General features: G+C 44.2%; 1 protein-coding gene across 4 annotated transcripts in view; it reads left to right on the top strand.

Moving 5' to 3' along the window:
- The window catches only part of CALN1 (calneuron 1), a 136438-nt gene extending 118119 nt beyond the window's left edge, over positions 1-18319 (top strand). For 3 of the 4 annotated variants that reach the window (XM_083714843.1, XM_083714844.1, XM_083714845.1), the window contains 2 exons: positions 12075-12228; positions 13698-14109. In XM_083714843.1, coding sequence (XP_083570969.1) covers positions 12075-12228; positions 13698-13825 — 282 coding nt within the window. In that variant the 3' untranslated portion in view covers positions 13826-14109. Of the gene's footprint in view, positions 1-12074; positions 12229-13697; positions 16430-16806 lie in introns of those variants that run through there. The other variant, XR_014558357.1, reaches the window with a different exon arrangement.
- Positions 18320-27881: the final 9562 nt, after the last annotated feature.

Below are 27881 nucleotides of genomic sequence, written 5' to 3'. Positions count from 1 at the left end.
TAAACCTGAAACTCTTCTTAACCTGAGGTACCACTTTAGCTAATGGGGCCTCCCGCTGTCACCGCTGCCCGATTTCTGTTCTCATCCTGAAACAAAGTTCTTAACCCGAGGTACTATTTCTGGGTTAGCAGAGTCTGTAACCTGAAGCGTATGTAACCTGAAGCATCTGTAACCTGAGGTACCCCTGTATACCTGAATGAATGTCTCCACCCCCATCGTTCTGCCCGGACACAGAGGACCAGCTCCGAGGGCCTTCTGGCGGTTCCTTCCCTGTAGAAGTGAGGTTACAGGGAACCAGACAGAGGGCCTTCTCAGTAGTGGTGCCCACCCTGTGGAACGCCCTCCAATCAGATGTCAAGGAAATAAACAACTACCTGACTTTTAAAAGACATCTGAAGGCAGTCCTGTTTAGGGAAGTTTTAAGTGTTTTATGTTTTATTGTGCTTTTAATTCTGTTGGGAGCCTCCCAGAGTGACTGGGGAAACCCAGGCCGATGGGCGGGGGTATAAATAAATTATTATTATTATTATCATTATTATTATTATTATTCCCCATCCATATATTTTAAAACAGGAAGCTGACTTATACTGAGTCAGTCCATTGGTCCAACTAGTTCAGTAATGTCCACACTGGCTGATAGACAGGAAACATTCCCAGTCCTAAGTGGAGATGCCAGAGATTGAATCTGGAACCTTCAGTGAGCCAGAACCACCAGCACCTAATACTTTTGTCTGAGTTTTTCTCTTTTTTTTCCATAAAAAGAAATCTAGATTTGGAAGGGACCTCAAAGGTCATGTAGTTCAATCCCTCTCAGTAAAGGATCTACAAGGCAGGAGGTAGATTATAGCTTCCCTGACAGATGCTTAAAAATGCTTAGGATTGCAGTGTAAGGCTGCCCAGTCTTGACCAAGTTACCTGGGAGTAAGCTCCATTGAATACAGTGGGACTTCTTTCTGAGTAGACACTGTAAGGCTCCATTTACAGCAAATGAATCAACACCCCCCGTGTTTCCTAAAAACAAATAAATGGCTGGATGTAGAAGCATGTAGTTAAATAATATAAAGAGGATTAGCTGCATTTTCCTCCAAAATTATAAGAAGGGCTTCGTATGCCAGCTTCACTATTCCCTTCATTTAGTGCAGGTATTTTTTTCTCCAGTAGAAACAGGACTTTGTTTTTGTACCTACACTAGCACACAGAGAGAACACTTTAATTATTCTCCGAGACATGGAGGGGAGGAAAAGGAAAACCGGGACATTTCAGGATCAAATCAGAAACCAGAATGGCTTCTGTAATTTTGGGACTCTCTCTCGAAAACCAGGACATATCTTTCTTTACAACACTCCTGTCAGGTAGGTTCAACAGAGAGGTTGCAATTGGCTCAAGGTGACTGATGTATGTATATGAAATACAGTTTTATGTCAGGTTACATACGCTTCAGGTTACAGACTCTGCTAACCCAGAAATAGTACCTTGGATTAAGAACTTTGCTTCAGGATGAGAACAGAAATTGTGCGCCAGCGGTGCGGCAGCAGCAGGAGGCCCCATTGGCTAAAGTGGTGCCTCAGGTTAAGAACAGTTTCAGGTTAAGAACAGACCTCCGGAACGAATTAAGTACTTAACCTGAGGTACCACTGTATGTAGAATCGGATGCCCAATTTTCATCAGAGAAATGTTGGATTGCCTGCAAAATACCTGGTCAGCAAGAACAAAATGGGACATCACCGGGCCACAGTAATTATAGCAATTGTTCCTCTACATTCCAGAAGCAACTGTGTGTTTGTACATATTTTGTTTCATGTACCATAAATAGTGTGCATTTGCAATGTCCCCAAAGCCAGTGGCTTCTCTTGGGCAACATTGAACTCTCAGTTGTTGAAACGCTTATGTTTTTGTTATATTGATTTCCAAGCTAAGTGAGTTGGCCAACTGAGGATGGGGGGGAAAAAAAGTATTCCAGTCTACTGGGCATGCGACCTTAAATCACTTCAATTAATGTCTGTCTGAGCATTGGAGTATGTGCTGGCTGGGACTCCCTATGGCCCTGAACATAGCCCAGCAACAAAATGTTCTGTTGGTCTGCGGCTTTGGGGATTTCGCTTGCCAATGCAAATTGCTCAGCATCTCATCCTAGGTCCCTGTGTTTGGGAAGGAAAGGTTCGTTTACAATGATATTTTTGTCTGCTGGCTGGTTTGCTTTTGATTGCTGAATAATCTTTGCAGTCTGAAAGAGTCCTCCAGTCATACTCTGATGAGGTTGGGGACACAGAGAAGATGAAATGGCTTTTCCTCCTTATGGAATTTAGGGGTGCAGATGGAGGGGAAGCTGCCTTGATATGTACATCCCCCCCTTTCTATTAGAGCAGGAAAAATGCTTGGGAGGGTAGTTTTGTTTTTTGATTGAGAGTTTCTATAGTGAATTGGGGGTAAAGGTAAAGGTAAAGGGACCCCTGACCATTAGGTCCAGTCGTGGCCGACTTTGGGGTTGCGGCACTCATCCTGCTTTATTGGCCGAGGGAGCCGGCGTACAGCTTCTGCGTCATGTGGCCAGCATGACTAAGCCGCTTCTGGTGAACCGGAGCAGCACACAGAAATGCTGTTTACCTTCCCGCTGGAGCGGTACCTATTTATCTACTTGCACTTTGACGTGCTTTCGAACTGCTAGGTTGGCAGGAGCAAGGACTGAGCAACGGGAGCTCACCCCGTCACGGGGATTCGAACCACCGACCTTCTGATCGGCAAGTCCTAGGCTCTGTGGTTTAACCCACAGTGCCACCCGTGTCCCAATTGGGGGTAGGGGAGTGTTTAATTTATACAAAGTAAACTTACAGGTATAAGGTTGATATCTGTCTTTCAATTAAAGACGAATGTGTTGGACAATGACCAGGGGCATAGCTAGCTGCTCTGGCACCTGGAGCTGTGGCGGCAGGGCGATTCACCCATGGGGCCGCCACAGCGATCCACCCAGGGGGCGGCGCGGTGAGCTGCCCACGGAGTCTGCCTGGCGAACCCAAGCCCCACGCTGCCGTTTCGGGAAGCACGGGGCCCCAATCCAACGCCTCACTCCCAGGAGAGACACGTAGCTCAGGCACGCTGCAGGCCAGGCCCCACAGTAAGTGCTGCCCCCCGCAGTGTGCCATTTTGTCACCCCCTCAGGATGACAGCCGGGGTGGGCTGCACCCCCTGAACCCCCCCTTCCTACTCCCCTGTCAATGACAAGCTGCACTTTGGCTCTGTAAAAAGACAGAAGTGGCACACTTTGTTCCAGGACAGCCCACAAGCAAGCCTTGGTCTGCCAAGGAATCCAATTTAATCCGCAAGACCATTTCTCCGAAACCAACCCTACCTGTCAGTCAGCTGCCATTACTGGGTGTTATCAGCTGATAAGCGAACACAAAGTTTAATCCTGCTGGGTGCAGGATTGCCAGCTGATAAGTGAAGAGTTCATTCCTGCTGACCTTGAAGCTGACCTTGTCAGGGTGTTCCCTGAACAATGTCTGCCATTCATCAAATGCCCGGGTAAACAGGAATGTTTGAAAGCTCCTCCTGAAACTCAGTGAAAGAGACAGACACAACTCACCAGTGGAGGGGGGGGGAGGGCATTCCACAAATGGGGAACTGCCACTGAAAAGGCACTGCTATGTTATGGGTCAGTGCCAACTGGGCAGCCCCCAGTGGTGGTATCACCAACTAGGGCTCACCTCTCTATCACAGGGTATGAGATGGTTGATGTTGGAGAAGGTGCTCATTTAGGTCCTTGGGTTCCAAGCCATTTGGGGGTTTGTATGCTAATACTAACACCTTGATGTAGTGTAACTCTACCTGGGGACCAAATGACAAAACGCTAATTTTAAAATAGTATATTAATAGAGTTTCAAACTATATTGAAGAAAGGAGCATTATTTCAGCTGTAGAGCATGTGCCTTGAATGCAGAAGGTCCAAGTTTCAATACTTGGCATCTGACACCAAAAGGATCTTGGGTAGCAAGCGCTGGCAAATACCTCTCCCTAAGACTTAGGTTTATCAAACATGAATCCTAATATTGATGTAAAAGTTTTGTTGTCTAAGTTTTCACAGTGTGTGTGTGTGTGTGTGTGTGTGTATGTGTGCACGCGCAAGTGTGCAGTGCAGACTTTTGCTCCTTGTGGCAATATTTGTACATTCCAAATTCCTGCATGGCTCTCTGAACTGTTTGGCCATTCTTCATCCCATCTTGGAAAGGAGGTTAGAAAACATCAGAGCAAATGCAAAACTGAGCCACCCTGAGAGTCTCAGGTCCCATTTCCACTATCAAATGAAAAGGTCTAACTCAGCTATCTGTGCTAGAAAGCAGAAAACGTTCGTCCAACCACACTGAAGCCATTTGTATGATTCATGGACATGTCCTCCCACCATAGTGAAAAACAGATGACGGTTATTATTTCTTTTTAATGTCATCTGTCACTCCCAGGAGAGAGAGAAATGAGCCTGTCTTATGCACCATTGAAGATGCCTCATATGAGAGCAGATCTTTCTCATATGAGAGCAGATATTTCTGCAAGTCAACCACCAGGGTCTTGACCCATCTCTCCATTTCATGGCTAACAGTTTGCTCTCATTACAGAACTTCACCTCTTGCAGATAGGCAGGTGCTAGGACCTTCTGGTATCCCTTTAGGGCAGAAGGGATCTCTTTTGTGTTTTCCTAGGGAGGGGCAGTCCGGCTATGTATTCAGGGGGCCAACCATTTTCCCCTTGGCCAAAGTAAAAGAAGAGCAGTATTCAACCCCAAGGAATGCATTGTATGTCTTGCAACAATCATTTATTATTTCTGTGTCTTGGTTAACATGCACAGCTTAACCATAGCAGTAAACACGGAAAACTGCCGTATACCAAGTCAGGCTGTTCGTTACTCCAGCTCAGTATTCTTGACATTGGCTGGCAGCACATCTCCAGGGATTCAGACAATCTGAACATGTGTAGAGGGTAACCAAGATGATCGAGGGTCTGGAAACCAAGCCCTATGAGGAATGGTTGAAGGAGCTGGCTATGTTTAGCCTGGAAAAGAGGAGACTGAGAGGAGATAAGATAGCCATCTTTGTTGGAAATGTAAAGAGGTAGATGGTACATTTTATCACATGTAGTGGCAATGCAAATTTATAAATATTTTGGGAAATTATATATAATGAATTGAAAAAATAAAATGCTTAAAACAACTTTTGTTAAAAAGCCAGAAGCCTTTTTATTAGGAATAACAGGAAGGGAAATACCCCCAAATTATAAAAATCTATTTATGTATGCAGTCATGGCCGCATGAATATTGATAGCCCAATGCTGGAAAGAGGGAAAAGTTCCCACAAAAAAAGATTGGCAAATTAAGTTGATGGAATATGCAGAGATGGCAAAATTAACAGGAACACTGAGAAATCAGGAGAATAACAAATTTAAAGATGAATGGGAATTTTTTATTGCATATAAGTCAAAGCATTGTATACAAGTTGATACATCAGCAGGATTCTAAAAACATTTGCAGTATTATGATGATAGATAAGAATTAGACATATACAGACAGAAAATATGACTTGGACATGCTTGAAATAACCAAAAATAATGGAACCATGGAGATGGTAGAGGGAAGTCACGGGATTGGAAAAATCCCACATTGTGTTATTGTATTGATGTTTATTTTATATGATGTTTGTTATGGAAAAAACTAATCTTTTTATAAAAAAAATGAGATAGCCATCTTCAAATATCTGAAGGGCTGTCACATGGCAAAGGGAACAAGCTTGTTTTCTCCTGCTCTAGAGGGTAAGACTCAAAGTAATGACTTCAAGTTATAACAAAGGAGATTTGGACTAAACATCAGGAAGAACTTTCTGACAGGAAGAGCTGTTGGACAGTAAAACGGACTCGCTCAGGAGGCTGTGGAATCTCCTTCCTTGAGGGTTTTTAAGCAGAGTTTGGATGGCCATTTGTCATGGATGCTTTAGATGAGATTCCTGCATTGCAGGAGGTTGGACTAGATGACCCTTGGCATCCCTTCCAACTCTCCAGTTCTGTGCTTCTATGCATCTATGACTTTCCCAGTCCTACCTGAAGATGCCATGTGATAAAATTTGGGGCCATATTCAGGCATGCAGGTGTTTCCCATGAATTTCACTGGTAAATCATGGAGGAACACAATCATCCATGTTTATACAGGGTGGTGACATGTCTAGTGACATCCACTGTTGTGTCGCATGCCACACCCACTGGTACAAATTAAACTTAGTGTAGCATGGTGGTATATTGATTTTTTAAACAAAAAACAAAACACAGTTACATAATGCAACAGGTGTAAAAGGAATATTGTTAAATGAGAGGGAAGCGCTGCCATTACAACCAGCAAAACTAACACAGCCATCCCCATTTTTGACTGCAACATTTTTGTTGTTTGTTGTTGTTTAGTCGTGTCCAACTCTTTGTGACCCCATGACCAGAGCATGCCAGGCACTCCTGTCTTCCACTGCCTCCCACAGTTTGGTCAAACTCATGCTGGTAGCTTCGAGAACACTGTCCAACCCTCCCGTTCTCTGTCGTCCCCTTCTCCTTGTGCCCTCCATCTTTCCCAACATCAGGGTCTTTTCCAGGGAGTCTTTTCTTCTCATGAGGTGGCCAAAGTATTGGAGCCTCAGCTTCAGGATCTGTTCTTCCAGTGAGGACTCAGGGCTGATTTCCTTCAGAATGGATATGTTTGATCTTCTTGCAGTCCCTGGGACTCTCAAGAGTCTCCTCCAGCAGCATAATTCAAAAGTATCAATTCTTTGGCGATCAGCCTTCTTTATGGTCCAGCTTTCACTTCCATACATCACTATTGGGAAAACCATAGCTTTTACTATACAGACCTTTGTTGGCAAGGTGATGTCTCTACTTTTTAAGATGCTGTTTAGGTTTGTCATTGCTTTTCTCCCAAGAAGCAGGCATCTTTTAATTTCATGGCTGCTGTCACCATCTGCAGTGATCATGGAGCCCAAGAAAGTAAAATCTCTCACTGCCTCCATTTCTTTTCCTTCTATTTGCTAGGAGGTGATGGGACCAGTGGCCATGATCTTCGTTTTTTTGATGTTGAGCTTCAGACCATATTTTGCACTCTCCTCTTTCACCCTCAATAAAAGGTTCTTTAATTCCTCCTCACTTTCTGCCATCAAGGTTGTGTCATCTGCATATCTGAGATTGTTGATATTTCTTCTGGCAATCTTAATTCCGGCTAGGGATTCATCCAGCCCAGCCTTTCGCATGATGAATTCTGCATATAAGTTAAATAAGCAGGGAGACTATATACAGCCTTGTCGTACTCCTTTCCCAATTTTGAACCAATTAGTTGTTCCATATCCAGTTCTAACTGTAGCTTCTTGTCCCACATAGAAATTTCTCAGGAGACAGATGAGGTGACCAGGCACTCCCATTTCTGACTGCAACATTAGTGTAATGTATAAACTCAGCTCAGCAGCATAGCTATGGTTTATTAGCTTTAGCTATGGTATATAAGCTTGGTTGCTCGTTAACCATGGTTTGTGGTTGGTTTATAAACCACAGGTAATGTTAACCACAGCTTACTGTTGTGTGTGAACCCACAGTCATGTTGCCATTTCAAAACAAGTATCAGACTTTCAAGGGCAAGCTATACACTTAACGTAATGTATAGATTGCTGCTTGCAGAGTGGATGCCAGGATGTTCATCTAGTCTACAGTCAAGGTACCATCATTGAAAAGATCCTGGACCCTCTCAAGATGACCTTAAAAGCAGCCATTGCTGTTTGCTGCTTGCAGTTCTAACTTAACATAATATTGTTTTTCTCTTCTCACTCATGACCTGCCAATTTTCATGCCATCAGCTGCTTTACCACAGAATACTAATCACCACCTGAGGAAGGTGGAGGGGAAGCATTTTTCTGTAAGCAAGCAAGTTGGCTTGATTCTCCCCCCACTGCTGTCCCCCCAAAAAACAACAACAACACACAACCCTGATTGTTAGGCAGTTCACTGACATGATGCTACTAAAAATAACAGCAAACAGTTGCAGTGCATGGTCCATCTTTAATCCTATGTCTTCCGTGACGCTCACCTGGCTGGCCTGTTGAGTTGTAAGCCAGGTAATTTGCAGCTTCATTTTTCTCTATTGCACTTCCTTCTAGAATGAATATAAAAGCAGTGTTACTCATGACAACCACCGTTCATAAAACGGAGTTGCGGGTTATTTTAAAATCCTGTGTTTGGCTACCTCTTGTGGGTATTTCGGGAACAGCTTGCTCATTCTTATTTTTTCTGTGAAATATGCAGCCTTTACGTAGCAGCTGCACAGTTGCAGGATTTGACCTCTACATTGCTTAAGATTGTGGGTTTTTTTTTCTCTCTCTCCCCACACTGAGGATCTGTAATACTTTTGCTTAATAGAATTTATAGAAATTTATAGAATTTATAGAAAAAGCTTTTCTTGGGGAAACCACTGCAAATTCTCAGTGGAAGGTGGTGGACTTTCCTTCATTGGGTGGCCGTCTGTCAGGAGTTCTTTAACTGTGATTCTTCCATTGCAAGGGGTTGGACTAAATGAACATCAGGTTACTTTCCAACTCTACAATTCTATGCTTGTATAGTGTGCTTATAAGAAAAATTGCTCAGCTCAGGATGATGCACCACCCATAAACAAAGCAGCTAGAAACTGCCATTCTGATGAGAAATTTTGACTATATATATCACCCTCCCATAGAAGGCTGTATTATCACCAACTTAGATGGCATTAGTAGATAAGACAAATTTATGGATGAAAAGGCTATCTGTGGATGTTAGCCGTGATGGCAATGCTCTGACCCTGTGCTTGGAGGCAGTAATGCTTCTCTATACCAATTACTTGAAAACAGCAGGAGGAAAAAGAGCTCTTGTGCTCAAATCCTGTTTGCAGGCTTCCCATAGGTGCATCTGATTGGCCACTGGAAGAACAGGATGTTGGACTAGTTGGGCCATTGGCCTGATCCTGCAGGTGGTTCTTATGAATGAAAAAAATGCTCACATTTTTTAAATGTATTTGATGATCCATACAAAAGGAAGAAGGTCCCAGGTCTATTCCCAGACATCTCCAGCTTGGGTTGGATGAGTTGGAAACATTTCTGCTTGAGAATCTGCAAGAGATTTTGCCAGTTAAAATGGACTTTTCTGCACTAGATAGGCTGCAAAGGGGGTTGGGGTGGATAACAGCACCCCAGTGCCACCAAACACATTCTTCGTTTTAAGATTTCACCACCTTCCACAAGCACTGTGATTAGAGGGTTCTTGGTTAAGGTGAGAACATTCTACCCTAGCCCTGTGCATTATGATCAGATTTGATACCTGTCCTGTGTTCTACCTATGCGTTATTTTAATTAATAATTGCAACATATTTGAGACTGTCTGTCTGTCTGTCTGTCTGGCCTTCTGAAACAATGGTTTGAGCTGTAGATTGCTACAAAATAATTCAGGATAACCACTCTGTAGTGATTTGAAGTTGCTTGACCTGATCTGAACAGGGCATGAATCATCCCAAATTGCCCTGATTGAATTCAGGATTTGACCAAATCCTGTGTGCAGCCCTATGAGACCATGAAACATTGTCATGGCTCTCTCTTGCCTGAATGGAGGGTGGAGATGGAGAGGAGCATGTGTACAAACCTCTTCCCTTTGTGCAGTTACCTACATTCGTTGTTTTTTTAATAAGATATTTAATGAAATTTTCAAAAAAAAGAGGAAAAAAAGAAAAACAAAAAAGAATTAAAAAACACATAGCATTTACATTCCTTATTTTCAATAACATCTTTCCCTGACTTCCCCACACCTCCCCTTCTTGTATTCCAGTTCCAATTATTAGCTCAGCAAGTTCTTATCCCCAACTTTTGCCTTATTATATTTAATTCATTTTAATTAACCAATTTTAACTTATAAACCTCAATTTGTACATCAATGCTCATTCTTTAAACCCTTTTCTAAAGTCGACCCAAGTTCCCTTCCACGAATTTCCCAGTTTTTATACTGGTAACGAAACAGAATAGAAAGAAACAAAATATAATTGTACACCCTTTGGATTCCCAAAATCCCAGCCCCCCCTTTCCCAGTTTCGATCGCCAATGTCCATCAGTCTATCAACTGTCAGCCTGGAGACCTCACGTCCGAGGCTCTTAATTCTCTTTCAATTCCTCTCTGCTGGTCTTTTTGATAGTCCTTTACATTAAACACCAAGTCTCGGAGAAGCTCTGTCCCAATAGGGTCCATATTTCTTCCAGCCAGACCTCCATATTTAAAAGTGGGGCCCAAATCTTGTTTCTTACTCCTTTTAAGTCCAAATGTCCCAAAAGCTCCAGTTTCCACCTTAATCAGATTTGTAATCCATAGGTCTTCAGATTTCCCCATGAGGAGATCTCTCCATTCTTGATTCTCCAATTCAAACCAGATTCTCATCATCCAAATCTTGTTTTCCTTTGTATCCATCTTGGCAGGCCTCTGGCTCTCCTTTATCATCTGCGGCATTCCAGCTCCTCCTTCCCTCTCCTGCAGAACAGCACATATCTCAGTTACCTACATTCGAGTCATGCTAGAAGTGGGTCTTGAGATCCTCAAAATAAAATCTGAACAGAACTGGTAAAGCAGCACAGAATTTATTGAATACAAAACATTCTTGCAAGAGCGGGTGTCCAAAGGTGGCACTGAGCCTCTTGGGCTGCTGATCAGAAGGTCGGCAGTACAAATCCCCACAATGGGGTGAGCTCCCATTGCTCGGTCCCAGCTCCTGCCAACCTAGCAGTTCAATAGCATGCCAGTGCAAGTAGATAAATAGGTACCACTCTGGTGGGAAGGTAAACAGTGTTTCCATGCACTGCTCTGGTTTCGGTGTTCCGTTGCACCAGAAGTGACTTAGTCATGCTGGCCACAGGACCTGGAAAAACTGTCTGCGGACAAACATCAGCTCCCTCGGCTTGTAAAGCGAGATGAGCGCCACAACCCCAGAGTCACCTGCAACTGGACTTAACTGTCAGGGGTCCTTTACCTTTACCTTTTAAGCTTATATTCCTTATACCTGGAGTGCAGGTTCCCTCCCTTGTCTCCCCATTGGCTGGGTACTGCAAGGTTTACAGTCTATCACGACTGCATAATTATCCTATTAACATTTCCCTTATTTGATTCTTTATTTCTATGCATTTACATAGTGGCTTAAGTGACAGAGCCGCATCCTGACCACTAACAGGTGTAAGCGAATTCTATAGCTGCTGAAGCTTACAATAAACTGTCTTTCAGCCACAAACTGTCCCACTTATGAGCATCCTAACCACAAGCCGTCAATATCTGAGTCAATCTGGACTGCTGACACTTGTCTACTTATTGCAACCACATTCTGACTACAAGCTTTAAATATCCCCAGTTGCCTGGACTTCTGACAGTTGACCAACTGTTACATTTGTATGTGAAAAAGCAACATCCTCATTCCTCACAGTCATCAGAAAGTTGACAGTCACATCCTTTATGCCACCAATGTTTGCCTGTTGTCTGCCTGTTATTGGCACGTAACTCTAGGAAGCCTGGCCACAAGATAATGTGGCCCTCAAACTTTGGCATGGGTATAATTTTTTTTGGGGGGGTAGTTAAAGGAAAAGGTAAAGGGACCCCTGACCATTAGATCCAGTTGTGACCGACTCTGGGGTTGCGGCGCTCATCTCACTTTATTGGCTGAGGAAGCAAGCATACAGCTTCCGGGTCATGTTGCCAGCATGACTAAGCCGCTTCTGGCGAACCAGAGCAGCACACGGAAACGCTGTTTACCTTCCCGCCGGAGTGGTACCTCTTTATCTACTTGCACTTTGACATGCTTTCGAACTGCTAGGTTGGCAGGAGCAGGGACCGAGCAACGGGAGCTCACCCCGTCACAGGGTTTCGAACCACTGACCTTCTGATCGGCAAGTCCTAGGCTCTGTGGTTTCACCCACAGCGCCACCCGTGCCTTGGGGGGGGGTAGTTATTCTGATTCAAATATGAAAGGTAATGAGTAGTGTGTGAACGACAATTCAAACTAAGTTCTCATTGACTTCCCACAGTTTGACATGCAGCGAATAACTCTGGAGGAGCTGAAACATATCCTGTACCATGCGTTCCAGGACCACTTAACAATGAAAGATATTGAAAACATCATCATCAACGAGGAAGAAAGCTTAAATGAGAACTCTGGCAACTGTCAAACAGAATTTGAAGGTGAGGTTCTCTTGCATATCTTAGGCAGAACAGTTTGTTCAGACCACTCACCAGGGCAACTTAAGTCAACTGTGTGTCAATCTAAAGGTATTCTTGTATAGGGACATGCCCATCTACTGCCCCAGAGAAACCAGGACATCCTGTTTCCCCCCACAAGAGCATGGCAGCCATTTTGGGAGACTTGCTCTTGCATGATTTCGGGCCAAGATCTCTCACTGCAATCTCGAGTTGAATTTTGGGTGCACAATGTCACATGGGTCATGTGCTGGAGCACCGACCTGGAAGATGTCTTCCCAGATTGGGCCACGTTGCACTGGACGGTACGTAGAGATGCATCCAGATTTCAGATTCTAGATTTCCAGGCTTTGTTTCTGAAGTGAAGGTCATGGACTCACATGGTTAAAGGCTTTGTAATTATGGGTTGCATCCAACCCTAGTCATACTCAGAGTGGGCCCATTGAAATTAATGGATATGACTGCTACCGTAGGTCCATTAATTTGAGTGGGCCTACTCTGGGTTGTAGCCAACTCAATTCGAATCAAAGTAATTAAAATGGACGGCTGGACTATATTTTATATGCTGCATAACGTGTATCAATAATGATCAAATTGATAAGTACCATACTTTTCCGTCAAAACAAAAAAAAATTCCTTCCAGTAGCACCTTAAAGACCAACTAAGTTAGTTCTTGGTATGAGCTTTCGTGTGCATGCACACTGTATCTGAAGAAGTGTGCATGCACACGAAAGCTCATAAAAAGAACTAACTTAGTTGGTCTTTAAGGTGCTACTGGAAGGAATTTTTTTTTGTTTTGACTATGGCAGACCAACACGGCTACCTATCTGTAACTGGTACTTTTCCGTGTATTGGATGAGGTTTTTTGACTCAAAACTCATATCTAAAAACTGGGGTCGATCAATACACAGATAGTGGCATGGGGGGAGAAGCAGCCTGCCCGGTTGGTGGGTGCGTGGCTTCCCCCAATGCTGCAGCAAGCAAGGAGCAATCTGGGGACCATAGCTGGGGGCGCACAGCTTCTCCCGATGCCACTGTGCGCAGGGAGCGATCTAGGAACTATGGCCCGCGGCGCGCAGCTTCCCCTGATAATGCAGCAAGCGGGGAGTGATATGGGGTGCTGACTGGCAGGAGCACAACTTCCCCTGATCCCGCTGTGCATGGGAAGCAGTCCCTGGATCGTTTCCTGAATGCTGCGGCCTCAGGGGAAGTTGCCCTCCAACCAACCAGCCGATGCCGCTACGCAGAGGAAATGATCTAGGAGGTGTTTCCTGCCACAGCTTCGTGGGTGGAGAGGCTCAACAACTTTGGGCCATCTCCCCTCATTTTCTTAAAATTGAGTCCCCCAAAATGGGGGGGTGTATTATACATGGGGGCGTCTTATAGACAGAAAAATACAGTAACTTTTAAACAAAAAGGTCATTATGCTCTCGCTCTCTCTCTCTCTCTCCTAGTGCATTCTCAAAAACAAAACCGACAGACTTGTGTACGGAAAAGCTTAATATGCGCTTTTGCTATGGCCTTTATTATCAGTGTCATGTTGATTGCAGCCAACCAGATCCTCCGAAGTGGCATGGAGTAGCCATATAACACTGTGAAACAAAAAAAAACACCGATCCACGCATGCGCATGCTGTCCGGTGAACTTTCTCCCTGATCAACTTTAAAAACAAATGGGAAAAAAGGAGGAGAGATCGCATGGGTGACAGAATGGCGGATGGATAAGGACAGACGGTTCGATAGAGAACCCCAGGCCAGCAGCGTACCTGTAAATCAACTATATCCTCTTGGCAGGGACATAAAAGGGCTGTCTTAATGCTTTAATGGTTTTTGTTTCCTAACGCAATAAAAAACAACCCAGAAGAGCCCTGAATTTTTATTTTTGATTTTTTGGCGTGGTGGCAGGAGATTGGAATGAGGATTCACATTCACCCAGCGGTATTTTGTGGCCACCCAGAAAATGTGACACCAACTGGAGACAGTTTTGCCGCTAGCTATCTTACAGAAACTCTGAAGCATATCTATATCTATATCTATATATTTCTAATGGTTCAGCTTTCCCAGGAAATTGAAATCTATACCACCATAGTAAGCTTAAAAACCATCCATTTTTGCTTATCTTCGTCTGACTTCAATGGTTCTGTTTAACCCTGCTGGCATTGCGGGGGATTGTACAGGGACAATCAAACGCATAATTAACAAATTATGCAGTCCGGAGGATTTTGTTCATTTGTTAAATATAAGACCGTGGCCCACCACCATTTTGCTTCTTTTTAAAATTATTATTGCACTCCCTGTGTCCACTGCCCATTTTTTTCCATCAGGGTTTTTTTTAAAAAAAATCAGATAAAGCACCCTGGAGATTTAAGGCCAATGCAAAGTCTTCCTACCACATTTTGAAACAGTGCTGTGATAGACGCCTATTTCATAAATGGCTTCATATTTAATGTACAGTCTGTTGACCTTCCTCTAGTCCATCTTATTCAAATGTTTCTGAACCTAGTCACCATTTGCTCCCGTTTTACAACACCAATCCATAACTAGAGGAAATACAAATGATTTGGGGAGCGCAACAGTAGGCTCTTTAGGGCCTAAAACTCCATAATGGTTTGTCAGGGGGTTTATTGATCAGAACCTGGTAATCTGATATATGACAGTCCAGCATCCTGCTCTCTCAAGGGCTGACCAGATGCTTGTGAGAAATCTGAAAGTAGGACATGACTGCCACACATCTCTGTCCACCTGCGTTTTCCAGCAACTGGTATTCAGTAGCACAATCTCAATGGCAGTGGCATAGCCATCATGGCTGGAAGCCATTGACAGCCTGGTTTTATAGCTGTCAAAAGGTTTCTTCCAAAGTCTGGTTTATAAGGAGATGTCCACTCAATAGGATAAAACTGTTTTGTACATCTGGGAAATGAAGGCCATTGTAGATGTACATTTCCTTTTGAGAAGCTGCAATCGTAGCCAATGAGTTTTGCCCAGCTGTTCAGTTCAGTTGGCTTAAACTCACTGACCTGGGAGTAAGTCTAACTGGTTTCCAAAATCCATGGAGGGAGAGGGCTAGAGATGGCCACCAGCTATGATGGCTGTGCCCTGCCTCTACTGTCAGGGAAACTATGGCTCTGAATATCAGTTGTTGGAACCCACAAGAAGGGAGAGTGCTCTTGTGCTTGGGTCCTACCTGAGGGATTCCCACGAGCACCTGGTAGGACACTGTGAGAGCAAGATGCCAGGCTGGATGGACCGTGGGCCTGATCCAGCAAGGTTTCCTGATGTTCTTCTGAACCATGCCAGGAGCTGAATGAACCCATTGACAGGAGCAACTTTCATTTCTGCAGAACAGGTATTGCTCAAAAGTGGTGACAAAGATGGCATTTCAAACAACTTCTGATACCTAGGTGTCTGTTGAGGAGTTCCCAACTTAAAGCTACAATGATATACCAAGTTTACTGGGAGTAAGCCTGACTGAAAGATTTCAGTCGTCTTCTTTTTTTACTTAGCATCCCCAATAAAAACATAAAAACTATTAGGTATATATATAAAAATGTAAACATATGGCTATTATACAACTAATTATACTTATATTGACAAAATGCCTCCATTTCAGGCAGTAAATGCACCTGTGCAAATGTAGCCATTTAAGGCTTGATATATATGGCTAAAACATACCCACACACATTGGTATTATTCAATCATAGTAGCAAATGGGAATGGTTTTAAGGAGCAAAATTATTAGCAACAGTAGAAAGAAATGTGTGTGAATGACCCTCCTCCACATTGGCCATAGTTTTGTCCTCACTGGGAATATTAGAAAACCTTTCTCATTACATTCTGTGTGCATTGTGATCAGATTTGATAATAACACAATTTTTGCATGGAGTTTAGTAATTTTACACTTCCTCCCCTAAACAACAACAACAACCCAGTTTGATGTCAAAACACAGTCCGACACCAATGTAATAGTAAATTTATAAAACCTAAACTGAGACAAAGATATTCATTCACTTTTCCTGCCCTAGCTGTTCCATTATGTGGTTAAATCCTGTTATCATTGCTCAAACCCTGATCCTGCACAGGTGTGAAAAAAAGGTTGCAAAACCAATTCATTCTTGCTTGGCCAAACTAGTCTAGAGTTGAGCCTCACTGCTGCAGAAGTATCAGAGTGCTAATTGGGAGAAGTTATAGTTCAGTGAGGGACGCAGGTGGCGCTGTGGGTTAAAGCCTCAGCGCCTAGGACTTGCCGATCGAAAGGTCGGTGGTTCGAATCCCTGCGGCGGGGTGCGCTCCCGCTGCTCGGTCCCAGCGCCTGCCAACCTAGCAGTTCGAAAGCACCTCCGGGTGCAAGTAGATAAATAGGGACCGCTTACCAGCGGGAAGGTAAACGGCGTTTCCGTGTGCGGCTCTGGCTCCCCAGAGCAGCGATGTCACGCTGGCCACGTGACCCGGAGGTGTCTTCGGACAGCGCTGGCCCCTGGCCTCTTGAGTGAGATGGGCGCACAACCCCAGAGTCTGTCAAGACTGGCCCGTACGGGCAGGGGTACCTTTACCTTTACCTTTATAGTTCAGTGGTAGGCAGTACCATTTGCGTATACAGGTAAGCAGAGTTACATCCAAGACCCTGAACAGTTACAGGCCTGTGTAGACTCCAGAAGATGGAGGAAGGGAGGGAGGGATGGGCCAACCCAGGGTCTAGATCAGTTTCAAGAGCTTGCATTCAGCATATCACCTGCTTAAAATTTAATTGCACCCTAGGTTACTATTGATGAGGTTTTTGGGGGAAGGGGGTGGAGTAGAAATGTCTCATCATAGCCAGTTTCTCTCATGCTCAGCAACGTCCCTAGAAAGATATTTTGTCAGACGTGGAAACATGGGCAGGCCCAGTGTACCCTTCGTCTTAAGCACATTGTAAGTGTTTCTATTTATTATAGAAGATAGTTTCTTAGAATATAGTTATGTCGCCGGGTCAGGTTGTTCTGGTTTATTCCAAGAATTATAAGGGTTTTGTATTAGAACTGGAGGGGGGGAAATGGTTTGTTACCCCATTAAAGCCTTTGCCCTATTCTCACAATTGAAGATTACATTGTATGCATGGTGGGGTCAGGGAGAATCATGCTGCCCCCTCAAATTCCACTCATTTAGTTGAAGACCTGAATTCAGCCTGTATTTCTGTATAATAGGGCTGTGCACAGCCATCCCAACCCAGAGTCTTCCATCCCCAAATCAATTCAGAGGTGTGTGCCATGTTTAGTTACGGTTTGTAAAAATCCTAACTAAACATACAGTCAGGTGCTGGGGAAGGAAAGGCTCCTTTCTCCCCTTTCCTGATTGAGAGCAAAGGGACAGGGTGCTTTCCCCCCAAAAAGCACCCCACAGGATTGAATCCTCTGCTCCACAGCTGTTCCCTGCAGGGAAGGCACTTGCGAACGACAGAGCCCTGCAATATAGCTTGTCTTTCTTCCCGCCTCACCTTGCCTCTCCTATCTGCCTGACACTTCCACCCACTGACATCTCCAGATCAACCTGTGCAACCAGCCCTCACCTGAGTCAGTTCAATTTGGTTTGGGCTTCAGCCCAAGCTGGTGCATAGCCCTACTGTGGCAGATTCCCAGGCAGGTTTTCCAATGACATGCAGGTCCTTGGCTGAATGTGAAAAAGATTTGGACCTCGGACAGCATAGACCATCTCTCCCATTGAACGTGTGAAAAGGGCTCTCGTCCATTTTCATAGCTTCGATTCCAGCAATGTTCGTTTCCTCCTATGTCGACAAAATGTTATTTCAAACAAAAGTGCAGGGAAGGTGGGAATGGTGGCAAATAAACCTTGGTACAGATAAAATCAAAGGAATAAATTTTGAAATAATGTCCCTTGCATGCTACCTTTTTTAAGAAAAGAACTTATTTTAATATATACACACATTATATATTATTGCACTGTACAAAGTATATAAAGGGAAGAAACTGCCATATATCCTGCCTATTTAACCAAACAGCACTGTAAATATCTTATCTGTATAAAAAAAAAAGTCTAATTTTAATCACTTATGCAATAGTAATAAAGTTGCTTTCTTCTTTTGAGTTCTGGTATCTTTCCACCACCCTTCTCTTTCAGTCATGAGTAGGGATGAGAGAGCAATTTTACTCAGTTCACATTGAAACCTAAATCTGTTCTCCAGAACAACTGGCTGGCATGGGAAGGGACCCAGTCACAGAAGATGACTCACCAATGAGGACAGGTATGCAGATAAAAACATGGTGGATGACAAAGCATCACTCCAAACATAATCCAGAGACAAAGTCAAGTAACAGTCCAAGGTCAACATCACAGGAAGTTCAGACAAAGTACAATACATCAAGGCAGGGGAACTAGAACCAAAGAGCTGTGTTGTTTCCAGCAACTGGGAGGCTCACAACCCTAACCAGAAAGAATGAATGAATGAATGAATGAATGAATGAATGAAAGAAACTTTATTTACATCAGCCATAGGCCATGGCAACAAAAGAAAATTGCTATATACACAGAACAAATTAAAAAAACGATAATATAAAACACAGTTTAGGGGCCTGAATCAGCAATCAAACAGTAGACCTTATTCTGATTGCCCCAGCTAAAAACCTTGCAACCTTTGCTGTCATCTGTTCCTCTTGATCTGCCAGGAGAAAAGACACGGTGGCAGTGATTGGGCGACCCAGAATGGACAATAAAAGAGGGGTGATAATCTCGTTTCTCAGGTCTTTGTAAAGCGTGGATGCCAGGGGGGCATGGGCCACTGATTCAGTGCTGACATCTCCACAGGGACATGAGTGTTTTGTGTGTGGAATCTGTTGGAATCATCCCTTAAGTACAGCCGAGGGCAATACATTCAGTCTTGCAAGGGTAAAAGCGCGTCTATGTATTGGAATTGCAAGGTTGCCTTAACCAGAGCTGCTGGCAGGGATCACTTACTCATGGGTAGGCCCAAGCAGACCAATGACTCTGGATCTGTAGACACATTCTGTGCTGTAGCTCTTTCACCCGGACCTAGCACTCTCAAGGACTGGGAGGGAGCTCTCACATCTCCACTGACAGTTCTTGGGGTTCTTCATCAGAGATCTACCTGAAAGGCCCTTCAAGGAGATCCTCAGCATTGGATTGAGGAGGCCCTGCGTGTTCCTCAAGGTCCTCAACCTGTGGGCTCTTTGGTTCATCTATGTCTGGCACCTGGTCAGGGCTAGGCATGACACTGGAAGAGTAAAGAAGACCCCCTCAGTCCATACCTATGATTCTGTGGTAGTAATGGTGACGTTGCTGCAGTGGCCACCAAACCAGGTGGAATAGAGAACATGACAGGGAAAATATAGTGCAGAAGTCAAACTTACTAACAACTTCAGAAAGCAAGCATACTGATGGAATAACTCTGCGGTAGGCCTGTCTACCACCCCATTGGTGGTGCAGGCAGAGTCACTAAGTGAGCATGACTAGGTAGATCCAGGAAAAGAGAGAAAAGTGTGGTGCCCACCATGAGACACCACAAGGGGGTTCAAGACTGAAATACAATCTATTGGCTAATGGAAACAAATCTGGGAAAGGTCCACAACTTCTCATGCATGTTCAGTCCCCTGATAGAAAAGAGCAGGCTTCCTCAACCTTGGCCCTCCAGATGATTTGAGACTACAATTCCCATCATCCCTGACCATTGCTCCTGCTAGCTAGGGATCATGGGAGTTGTAGGCCAAAAACATCTGGAGAGCCAAGGATGAGGAAGCCTGGAAAAGAGTGAGCTCCTGGAGCACCAACGCAGTCAACATAGACTGTGCACCCTAAGCAGTATTATACCACTTTAAGTCATCATGGCTTCCTACAAAGAATTCTTTGCTTTCTGCAAAGAGAGTTGCTAGGAGACCCTTATTCCCCCTCCCCCCACAGAGCTTTAAACTCAATATTGTTTTAAATATAAAGTATGAGTGTGGCCCTGGTATTGCCATTGCTGCTCTACTTTTATATTTATTTGCGTTTCTAAGCCACTTGGAGACCTTTGGCTAACAAGTGACTAAGAAGTCTGATTGATAAAAATAATAACAGGCACCTGCCTTTATTTCTAAGTTAGCCCTTTATTCAGAATAGTGAGAGTATATACAGTGGTACCTTGGTTTAAGAACAGCTTAGCTTATTAACAACTTGGATTAAGAACTCTGCAAGCCCGGTAGTAGGTGTTTTGGTTTGTGAACTTTGCCTTAGAAATGGAACATGGGAAAGCACACCTTGGTTTAAGAATGCCTTGGTTTAAGAACGCTTTGGTTTAAGAACAGACTTCCGGAATGGATTAAGTTCGTAAACCAAGGTACCAGTGTGTGTGTGTGTGTGTGTGTGTGTGTGTGTGTAGGTAGGCCATACAACTTGCATATAAAAGACCCCACCGTAAACCCCCAACATCTCCAGACAGAGGGGCCAGCTTCTCCAGAAGATTGAGGGGGCATGCTGTGACATTACACAGCATTGCAAGGAGTCAGGGAATGCGCTTTGAAATTTGAGGGGGCGTTGTCCCCTCAAAAAAATTGAGGGGGCCAAAACTTTCTTGGCCCCTAAGAATCAGCCCCTATGTCTCCAGGGTGGTTTCTATGCTATCAGGGGAGTACATGCTATCAGGATCCAGACTCACCTGTTCAAAAGCAATAAACCCATTAAAAGTAGCAGTTAACCACCAGAGGGCAGAATGAGACAGTGAATGGTCAGTGTGGGACTGAAACCCCTCCTGTCTTTTCCCATTTATACACTTTGTAGCATCAGTGTTTATCATACATATCAATAGAAATGCGATAGATTATACACTGTAATTTGTTAATTTCTGCATAATGCGCATTATTTCATTTACATGCACCATGTTCAATTATATTGAGCTCTTGGGTACATTCCTCCCCCCACTCCTTGCTTGCTGGAACGTGTATCTTCAGGGCAGAATACTTAGAAAAAACAATAATAGAAGAATTATTGTTGAAATACCATGTCAAAAATTAGTGCCATTAGCTTACCTTCAGGAAATGATGTTCCAAGCAGTAACAAATGTTATTCCCCCACGTTGGGTGCAAATTGTGGGGAAATAGCCAAATCCTAAAATGATATTTGCTTTCATCCTGTGGTTCCATTAATTTTCCTGTTTTGCCATGAAGACTGCCTTGGTGGTTTTTCATTCCTAGATACGGTAATGATGTTTTAGAAACTGCTATTTGATGCGTCTTCTGTATTTCAGTTTGTCGTTTATTCAATGAAAATTCTAAAACTTCTGATTCATGGCTGGGGGAAGATAAATTCAGCTGAGACCAACACACTGCCTACATTTTACCTTAGAGATATTTTGGAAAGGAGGTTACAAAGACCGAAATGCTGGGCACCAGATAGCTATTTTCATACCTATTCCATTTCACCCACATTTGTAATGCAGATAAGGTAAACATAATCTCTTAAAGAACAGAGCAGAACTATTTGCAACTTATTTATTGGCACAAGAGTAAAAATCAGGACAACTTAACTATCAGCTTCAGGAGTTAAAACATAAGTTGTTAAATGTGCATCAGTTGCTGCATAAGATGGCTCCTTTAAGCAGAAAATCAAAACTCCAAATAAAATAAAATAAAATTGTCTTGGTAACCCCAATGTATAAACCAGGTTGGGGTTTATACATTGGACCCTGTTGATTCTCCTGCATGTCAAAAGTGACTTTTGAACATGACTCCTGTTCTAGTTGTGTAACTTGGGATCCAGGTGCAAAGGTGTATAACTGGACAGGCAGAAAAAAACTTGACAACCAGGATTCACATTGTATGAATGAGAGAAGACAACACTCATCAGTTTGCTAAAATTTATTTGTAGGAGTACAGAAGGCATCCACAGTTTCTGTATACACTCACCACCAGTTTGAAAAATCCAGGACAACATGGGAAACAAAGAAAACTTTTTTTTAAAAAAAGGCTATATTCCTATTTTAAGGGGAAATAAATCTGATGGATCGTTATGAGTCAAACCAGGCTATCACCCATTTGATCCATTTGCTTTAACACAGGGAAGTGGAGGCAGGAAGAGCCATTTTATGGAAACATCAGTCACAAAGACCTTTAGAGCATCATCAAAGTCACTCTTTTTTTCTCTAAAATGAAAAGTGGCCATGCAGACAACTTGCACATAGCAAACAGGTCAACTAAGTGCATCTTTATGCAAGGTGAGTCTTCCCCAACCATAATACAACAAAACAAAGCAAAATCTCTTGAGATCCAACATTTCAGGGCTGTCTACCTCAGCCATGCCATTTTCTGCTCACAAGTGAAAGCTGGATAAGTCATCGCCTGATTGTTGTGGTGGGTACTTCTGACTCCCACCAGCCATGGTCAGCATAGCCAATTGCCAGGGGTGATGGGAACTGGGTGCCTTTCCATCTCCACCAACAGCTCAGACATTTACTTTAAACTGTGGACAGCCACCGCTATCACCACCACATATTTTTGCCTTAGGGGCCCATAAAAGTTACACCTTTGAGAGGGAGGGTGGAGAAGAGATGCACCTTGACTTTTGTGCATGCTTGTAAATACACACCAATCCAGTCAAAACATAACCAGTCATGGAGGACCACCTGGAAACAAGTCATGGAGGCCAAGTCCTATGAAGAAAAAGTTGAAAGCCTTGGGCACATTGAGCTTGGAGTACAGATGATTGAGAGGCCCTCCTCCATGTCCCCCTGGCCCTAATGTACAGTGGCGTCTGGTACTCATGCGTGCTGGTATGGAAAAAGGATGGGAGCCCAGAAGTGGAAGCAAAGTCAGTGAAAGGCAGAGCCAACTAATTCTAGTTTAGTCCCCAACCTCCTCCTCCTCCTCCTCCCTGCTGGGGTTTACAAGGGCAATACTGAGGCGGAGGAGAAGGACACTGACAAGTAATGCTCCCCCCATTGGATCCAAGTACAAAGGAAAGCAGGTGGGGTGGAGTTGAGGACAGACATGAGGTTGGTAGGATGGTCTCATCAACCTAATGGACCAACTTGCACTGCTAATGTGCAAAGGCAGATGGCTACCATAGGTAGCTTTTCGGGTAGTTCTGCCCCACCTATGGAATGCCTCCCACCAAGAGGTTTTCCTGGTTCTTACAACCATTCCAAGGCCTTTTGGATTTTTGGATCTTGTAGGCAAAATTTGCTCCTACAAGCTTTATAAAATGATAATATTATTGGTAAACTCTTCATGACATTTGAGGAACTTATCCCTCGCCGAAAAATTGATGCTTTTGAATTATGGTGCTGGAGGAGACTCTTGAGAGTCCCATGGACTTGAGAGTCCCATGGACTATCCATTCTTAAGGAAATCAGCTCTGAGTGCTCACTGGAAGGATAGATCCTGAAGCTGAGGCTCCAATACTTCGGCCGTCTCATGAGAAGAGAAGACTCCCTGGAAAAGACCCTGATGTTGGGAAAGATGGAGGGCACAAGGAGAAGGGGACAACAGAGGACGAGATGGTTGGACAGTGTTCTCGAAGCTACCAGCATGAGTTTGACCAAACTGTGGGAGGCAGTGGAAGACAGAAGTGCCTGGCGTGCTCTGGTCCATGGGGTCACAAAGAGTCGGACATGACTAAATGACTGAACAACAACACATCCCTTAGAGACTACAAATGGATTGGTGATATCAAAGAATACCATATTTTTCGCTCTATAAGACACAGCTAGTTTTTGGAGGAGGAAAACAAGAAAAAAATATTCTGAATCTCAGAAGCCAGAACAGCAAGAGGGATTTCAATCCCTCTTGCTGTTCTGGCTTCTGAGATAGCTGCGCAGCCTGCATTCACTCCATAAGACGCACACACATTTCCCTACTTTCTAGGAGGAAAAAAGTGAGTCTTATAGAGCAAAAAATACAGTAGCTAATAAATGAGCCATTTTCATGTGTTTTAAAGGTCAGAACATACGACCAAACTGACAGTAAAGGGGATCTGGCTAAATATTAGGCAGGACTTTCCAATTGCTCAACCTGGAAAAGTCTGAGAATATGGTACTCTCCTCTCCTTTGCTAGAGGTTTCTCAACAGTGGCTGGATCTATCAACTGTAGAAGCAGTTTATATGTATTGGCCAGGAGTTGCACCAAATTACTTTTTTATTAAATTTATTTAAACAATTTATATACTACTTAACTAACATAGTCTCTAAGCAGGTACCAATTGAGGGACTAATTTTAGGGTTCTATTGAGTTTCAAGCATCAAACTTTGTGTTAAGTGTTTACTCCTGAGTAGGGATGGAAGTATCCGCCAATTTCAGTTCTTTCTGATTTTCATTTTTCCCCCAGTTTAAATTCTGTTTTCCATATTTCTGTAACAATTTGAGAGAAAAGGGAAAAAAATCATGAAAATGCTTCAGCATTTTGGTGTACGTTCTTCCTAATAAACACATTTTTGTATACACTTTTTGCAAGCAGCTTCTCCCAATAAAAGGCATTTTTGCATGTTATTCTCACTAGTATCTTTATTGAAAGAACATTTCAGCAAAAAGGCTCCAAAAGCAATTGACATGAGAAAGTCCCTGCCTGCGGGGATGCAATGTAGGACTGGGCATCTATGGGTCCCAGGGATGGCAGGGCCCCATGGATGGCAGGACCTAAGGGAGTAGCATGGGGGGTGGTGTTGCCAGGGTGATGGCCCTGGGCACATTGTTCTGGGGGGCACTGTGCATTTGGCTCCTTACATCAACCTGCCGGCCCTGTGTCACTTTGCTAGGCTGGGATCTGATCTGAATGAATCACAGGGTAAAGTGATCTCAGACTCACAAAGCAGCTCAGGGCTGGCAGGGTGGCATGAAAAGGATGAAACACCCATGTGTCCTTCAATCCCAGCCTCGCCCTTGCTTAATGAGGCTGGGATCAAAGGATGTGTGGCTGTTGCATCATTTTCACACCACCCTGCCAGACCTGAGCTGCTTTGCAAGACTCGGATGATCCAAGGGCCACGTCAGCCGAGCTCCCCACTACATGGGCTGGCAGGTGGTGTAGCATGGCCCTGCTTGGCTCCAATATGGGGGGTTCATGTCGTCTGTGAGGGCTGGGCTGCCATTTTGGGTTCCATTCACCCTCTACACCAGGCATAGGCAAACTCGGCCCCCAAGATGTTTTGGGACTACACCTCCCTAGCTAATAGGACCAGTGGTCAGGGATAATGGAAACTGTAGTCCCAAAACATCTGGATGGCCGAGTTTGCCTGTGCCTGCTCTACACCCTGTTCTCCGGGTGTTTGTGTGAGTGCCCTGGACACCGGCAAACCACGCTATGCCACTGTCTCTCATGGTTGCAAACCACGCTATGCCACTGTCTCCCATGGTTGTAAATAAAGCTTGAAGGCATTGCAGGGAATTGACATGATGCCCTTCAGCTACCTGGCATTCACCACTTCCAAACAGAGCTCACATAAGCTTCTCTTGCCTACGCTTTGGGGGCTTTGCAATTGGGCCATATCTCCCGCCCACATTCTTTTTCTTACATCTCAAGTGAAAGGATTAGTGTCATCCCCCCCGCCACCCGCCAGAGCAATGAAATCTAAAAGTAGGAATTGGAGAATGGAATTAAAATATCACTGAGCTGCCAGAGGGATACAGAAAGCCTGACAGGTTGGAAATGTGACAATGTGAAAATGAGAAAATGGCAAAGTAGTTAATTTTAGGGCTCACAGCTCTACAAAGGGCAGAACCTTTCAACATGTCTAGGGCAGAAAAAAAAGTCCAAGCATTAACGTTTACCACTGCCTTGCAGGTTGCTGGGAAGTAGCCTGGGATTATCTCTTAAACTGACCAAATGATGTTACGTTTGCATGAAATATTCCAGAGAGGGCTGGGGACATGACTGTAAGATGAGGCTGCTAGACGAAGTCAATGGCCCATCTAGTCCAACATCCTGGTCTCACAGTGGCTGACCAGATGCTTGTGAGAAGCCCACAAACAGGATGTAGATGCTCCCTCACCTGTGATTCCCAGAAAGGGGAAATTAGAGGCATGACTCCTCCAACAGTGGAGGGAGAACATAAGTCATTTATAGTCTACACCTCCATGAATCTGTCCAACCCCCCTTTAAATCCACCCAAGTTGGTGGCCATCTCTGCCTCCTATGGGAGTGAGTTTCCTTAGTTTAACCCTGCACTGCATGATTTCTTTCTTGATCTTCCATCATTCAGTTTCATTGGGTGTGCACAAAGTTATATTGCTATGAGAGAGGGAGAAAAGGAGCATTTCAGAGAAAGGCAGAGAAGGCAAATCAGGCCTATCTGGAGGGATTTGGGCATTGGATGATTTGGGTTCAGACAACCACGGATCACTGTAAGTTGTGTTGGATGGCCCAGGAGGATCCATAGATCGCCACCAAGACCGCATAACACAGGTTCTGAAAGACCTACATTGCTCCCATAATGTTTCCAAGCACAATTCAAAGTGTTGGTGCTGACCTTTCAAGCCCTACACGGCCTCAGCCCAGTATACCTGAAGGAGTGTCTTCTCCCTTCCATTGTTCAGCCCGGACACGAATGTCCAGCTTCGAGGGCCTTATGGCAGTTCCCTCACTGTGAGAAGTGAGCTTACAGGGAACTAGGCAGAGGGCCTTCTTGGTGGTAGTGCCCACCCTGTGGAACACCCTCCCATCAGATGTCAAGGAAATAAACAACTATCTAGCTTTTAGAAGACATCTGAAGGCAGCCCTGTTTAGGGAAGTTTTTAATGTTTGATGTTTTATCCTGTTTTTAATATTCTGTTGGGAGCCGCCCAGAGTGGCTGGGGAAACTCAGCCAGATGGGCGGGGTATAAATAAATCATCATCATCATCATCATCATCATCATCATCATCATTGGTCATCAGGCAGAAGGCAGAGGCAGGCACAGTGGGGCAGGGGGGAAAACTACAAAAAGGCCAAGACCAACCTGTCATCTCTGGCTTTGTCTTCCAGGTGAAGGAAGGCCCAACTTCCTGCTGGCTTGATGCTTTTATCACACAGGATAGGCCCATATGCTTAACAGCTGTGTCAATCCTGGGTGGGTCAATCCTGAAGGGTGTGGGTGATGCTCCACAAGCAGGTTTCCTTTAGGAATGCTGCTTCCAGAGCATCACCCACACAGAACGGGTCCCCATCACCAGCACAGGATAGACCCTCCCACCAGAAAATTCAATTCAAATTTCATGAAAAGAAGAGATCCAAAGGACTGGGAACTTTGGTTCTGTGTCAGACATTTGCAACACAGCAGGAGAGTCTGTTCTTCATTCTTGGGTAGCACACCTAAAATAGTTCTTCGGCTCTGAATCAGAACATCTGGTGCTGAATTAAACATTTCCCCCTTTTAAGAAAAAATAAATAAAAATTCCCAATACCAATTTACCCTAACTAGGGAGTGCAGTCATACATGGTGGTACCCCTAGGACAAAGTTGTAGTTTCTGCAAACCATTTAAGGAGAAATTGGGGGCACTGCATGAAGGGAGGCAGTGTTGTGGAACAACCTGCCAGCTGAATTTTTTCATGGAGTGGGTGACAGTGACATCTCGTGGCTGTCAGCTGCTATTGTTTTTCCTCCTTCACAGCAGAGCAGGAAGCAGACATACTCTCCTCACTCATCATCACGCAACACGGTCATGAAGCCAACCAAAATGAGGCCAAAAC

Source organism: Podarcis gaigeae, assembly GCF_964106915.1.
Source record: "Podarcis gaigeae genome assembly, chromosome: 15".
Lineage (NCBI taxonomy): Eukaryota > Metazoa > Chordata > Lepidosauria > Squamata > Lacertidae > Podarcis > Podarcis gaigeae.
The sequence above is the reverse complement of the archived record's forward strand: the minus strand, read 5'-3'. Positions and strand labels throughout refer to the sequence as shown.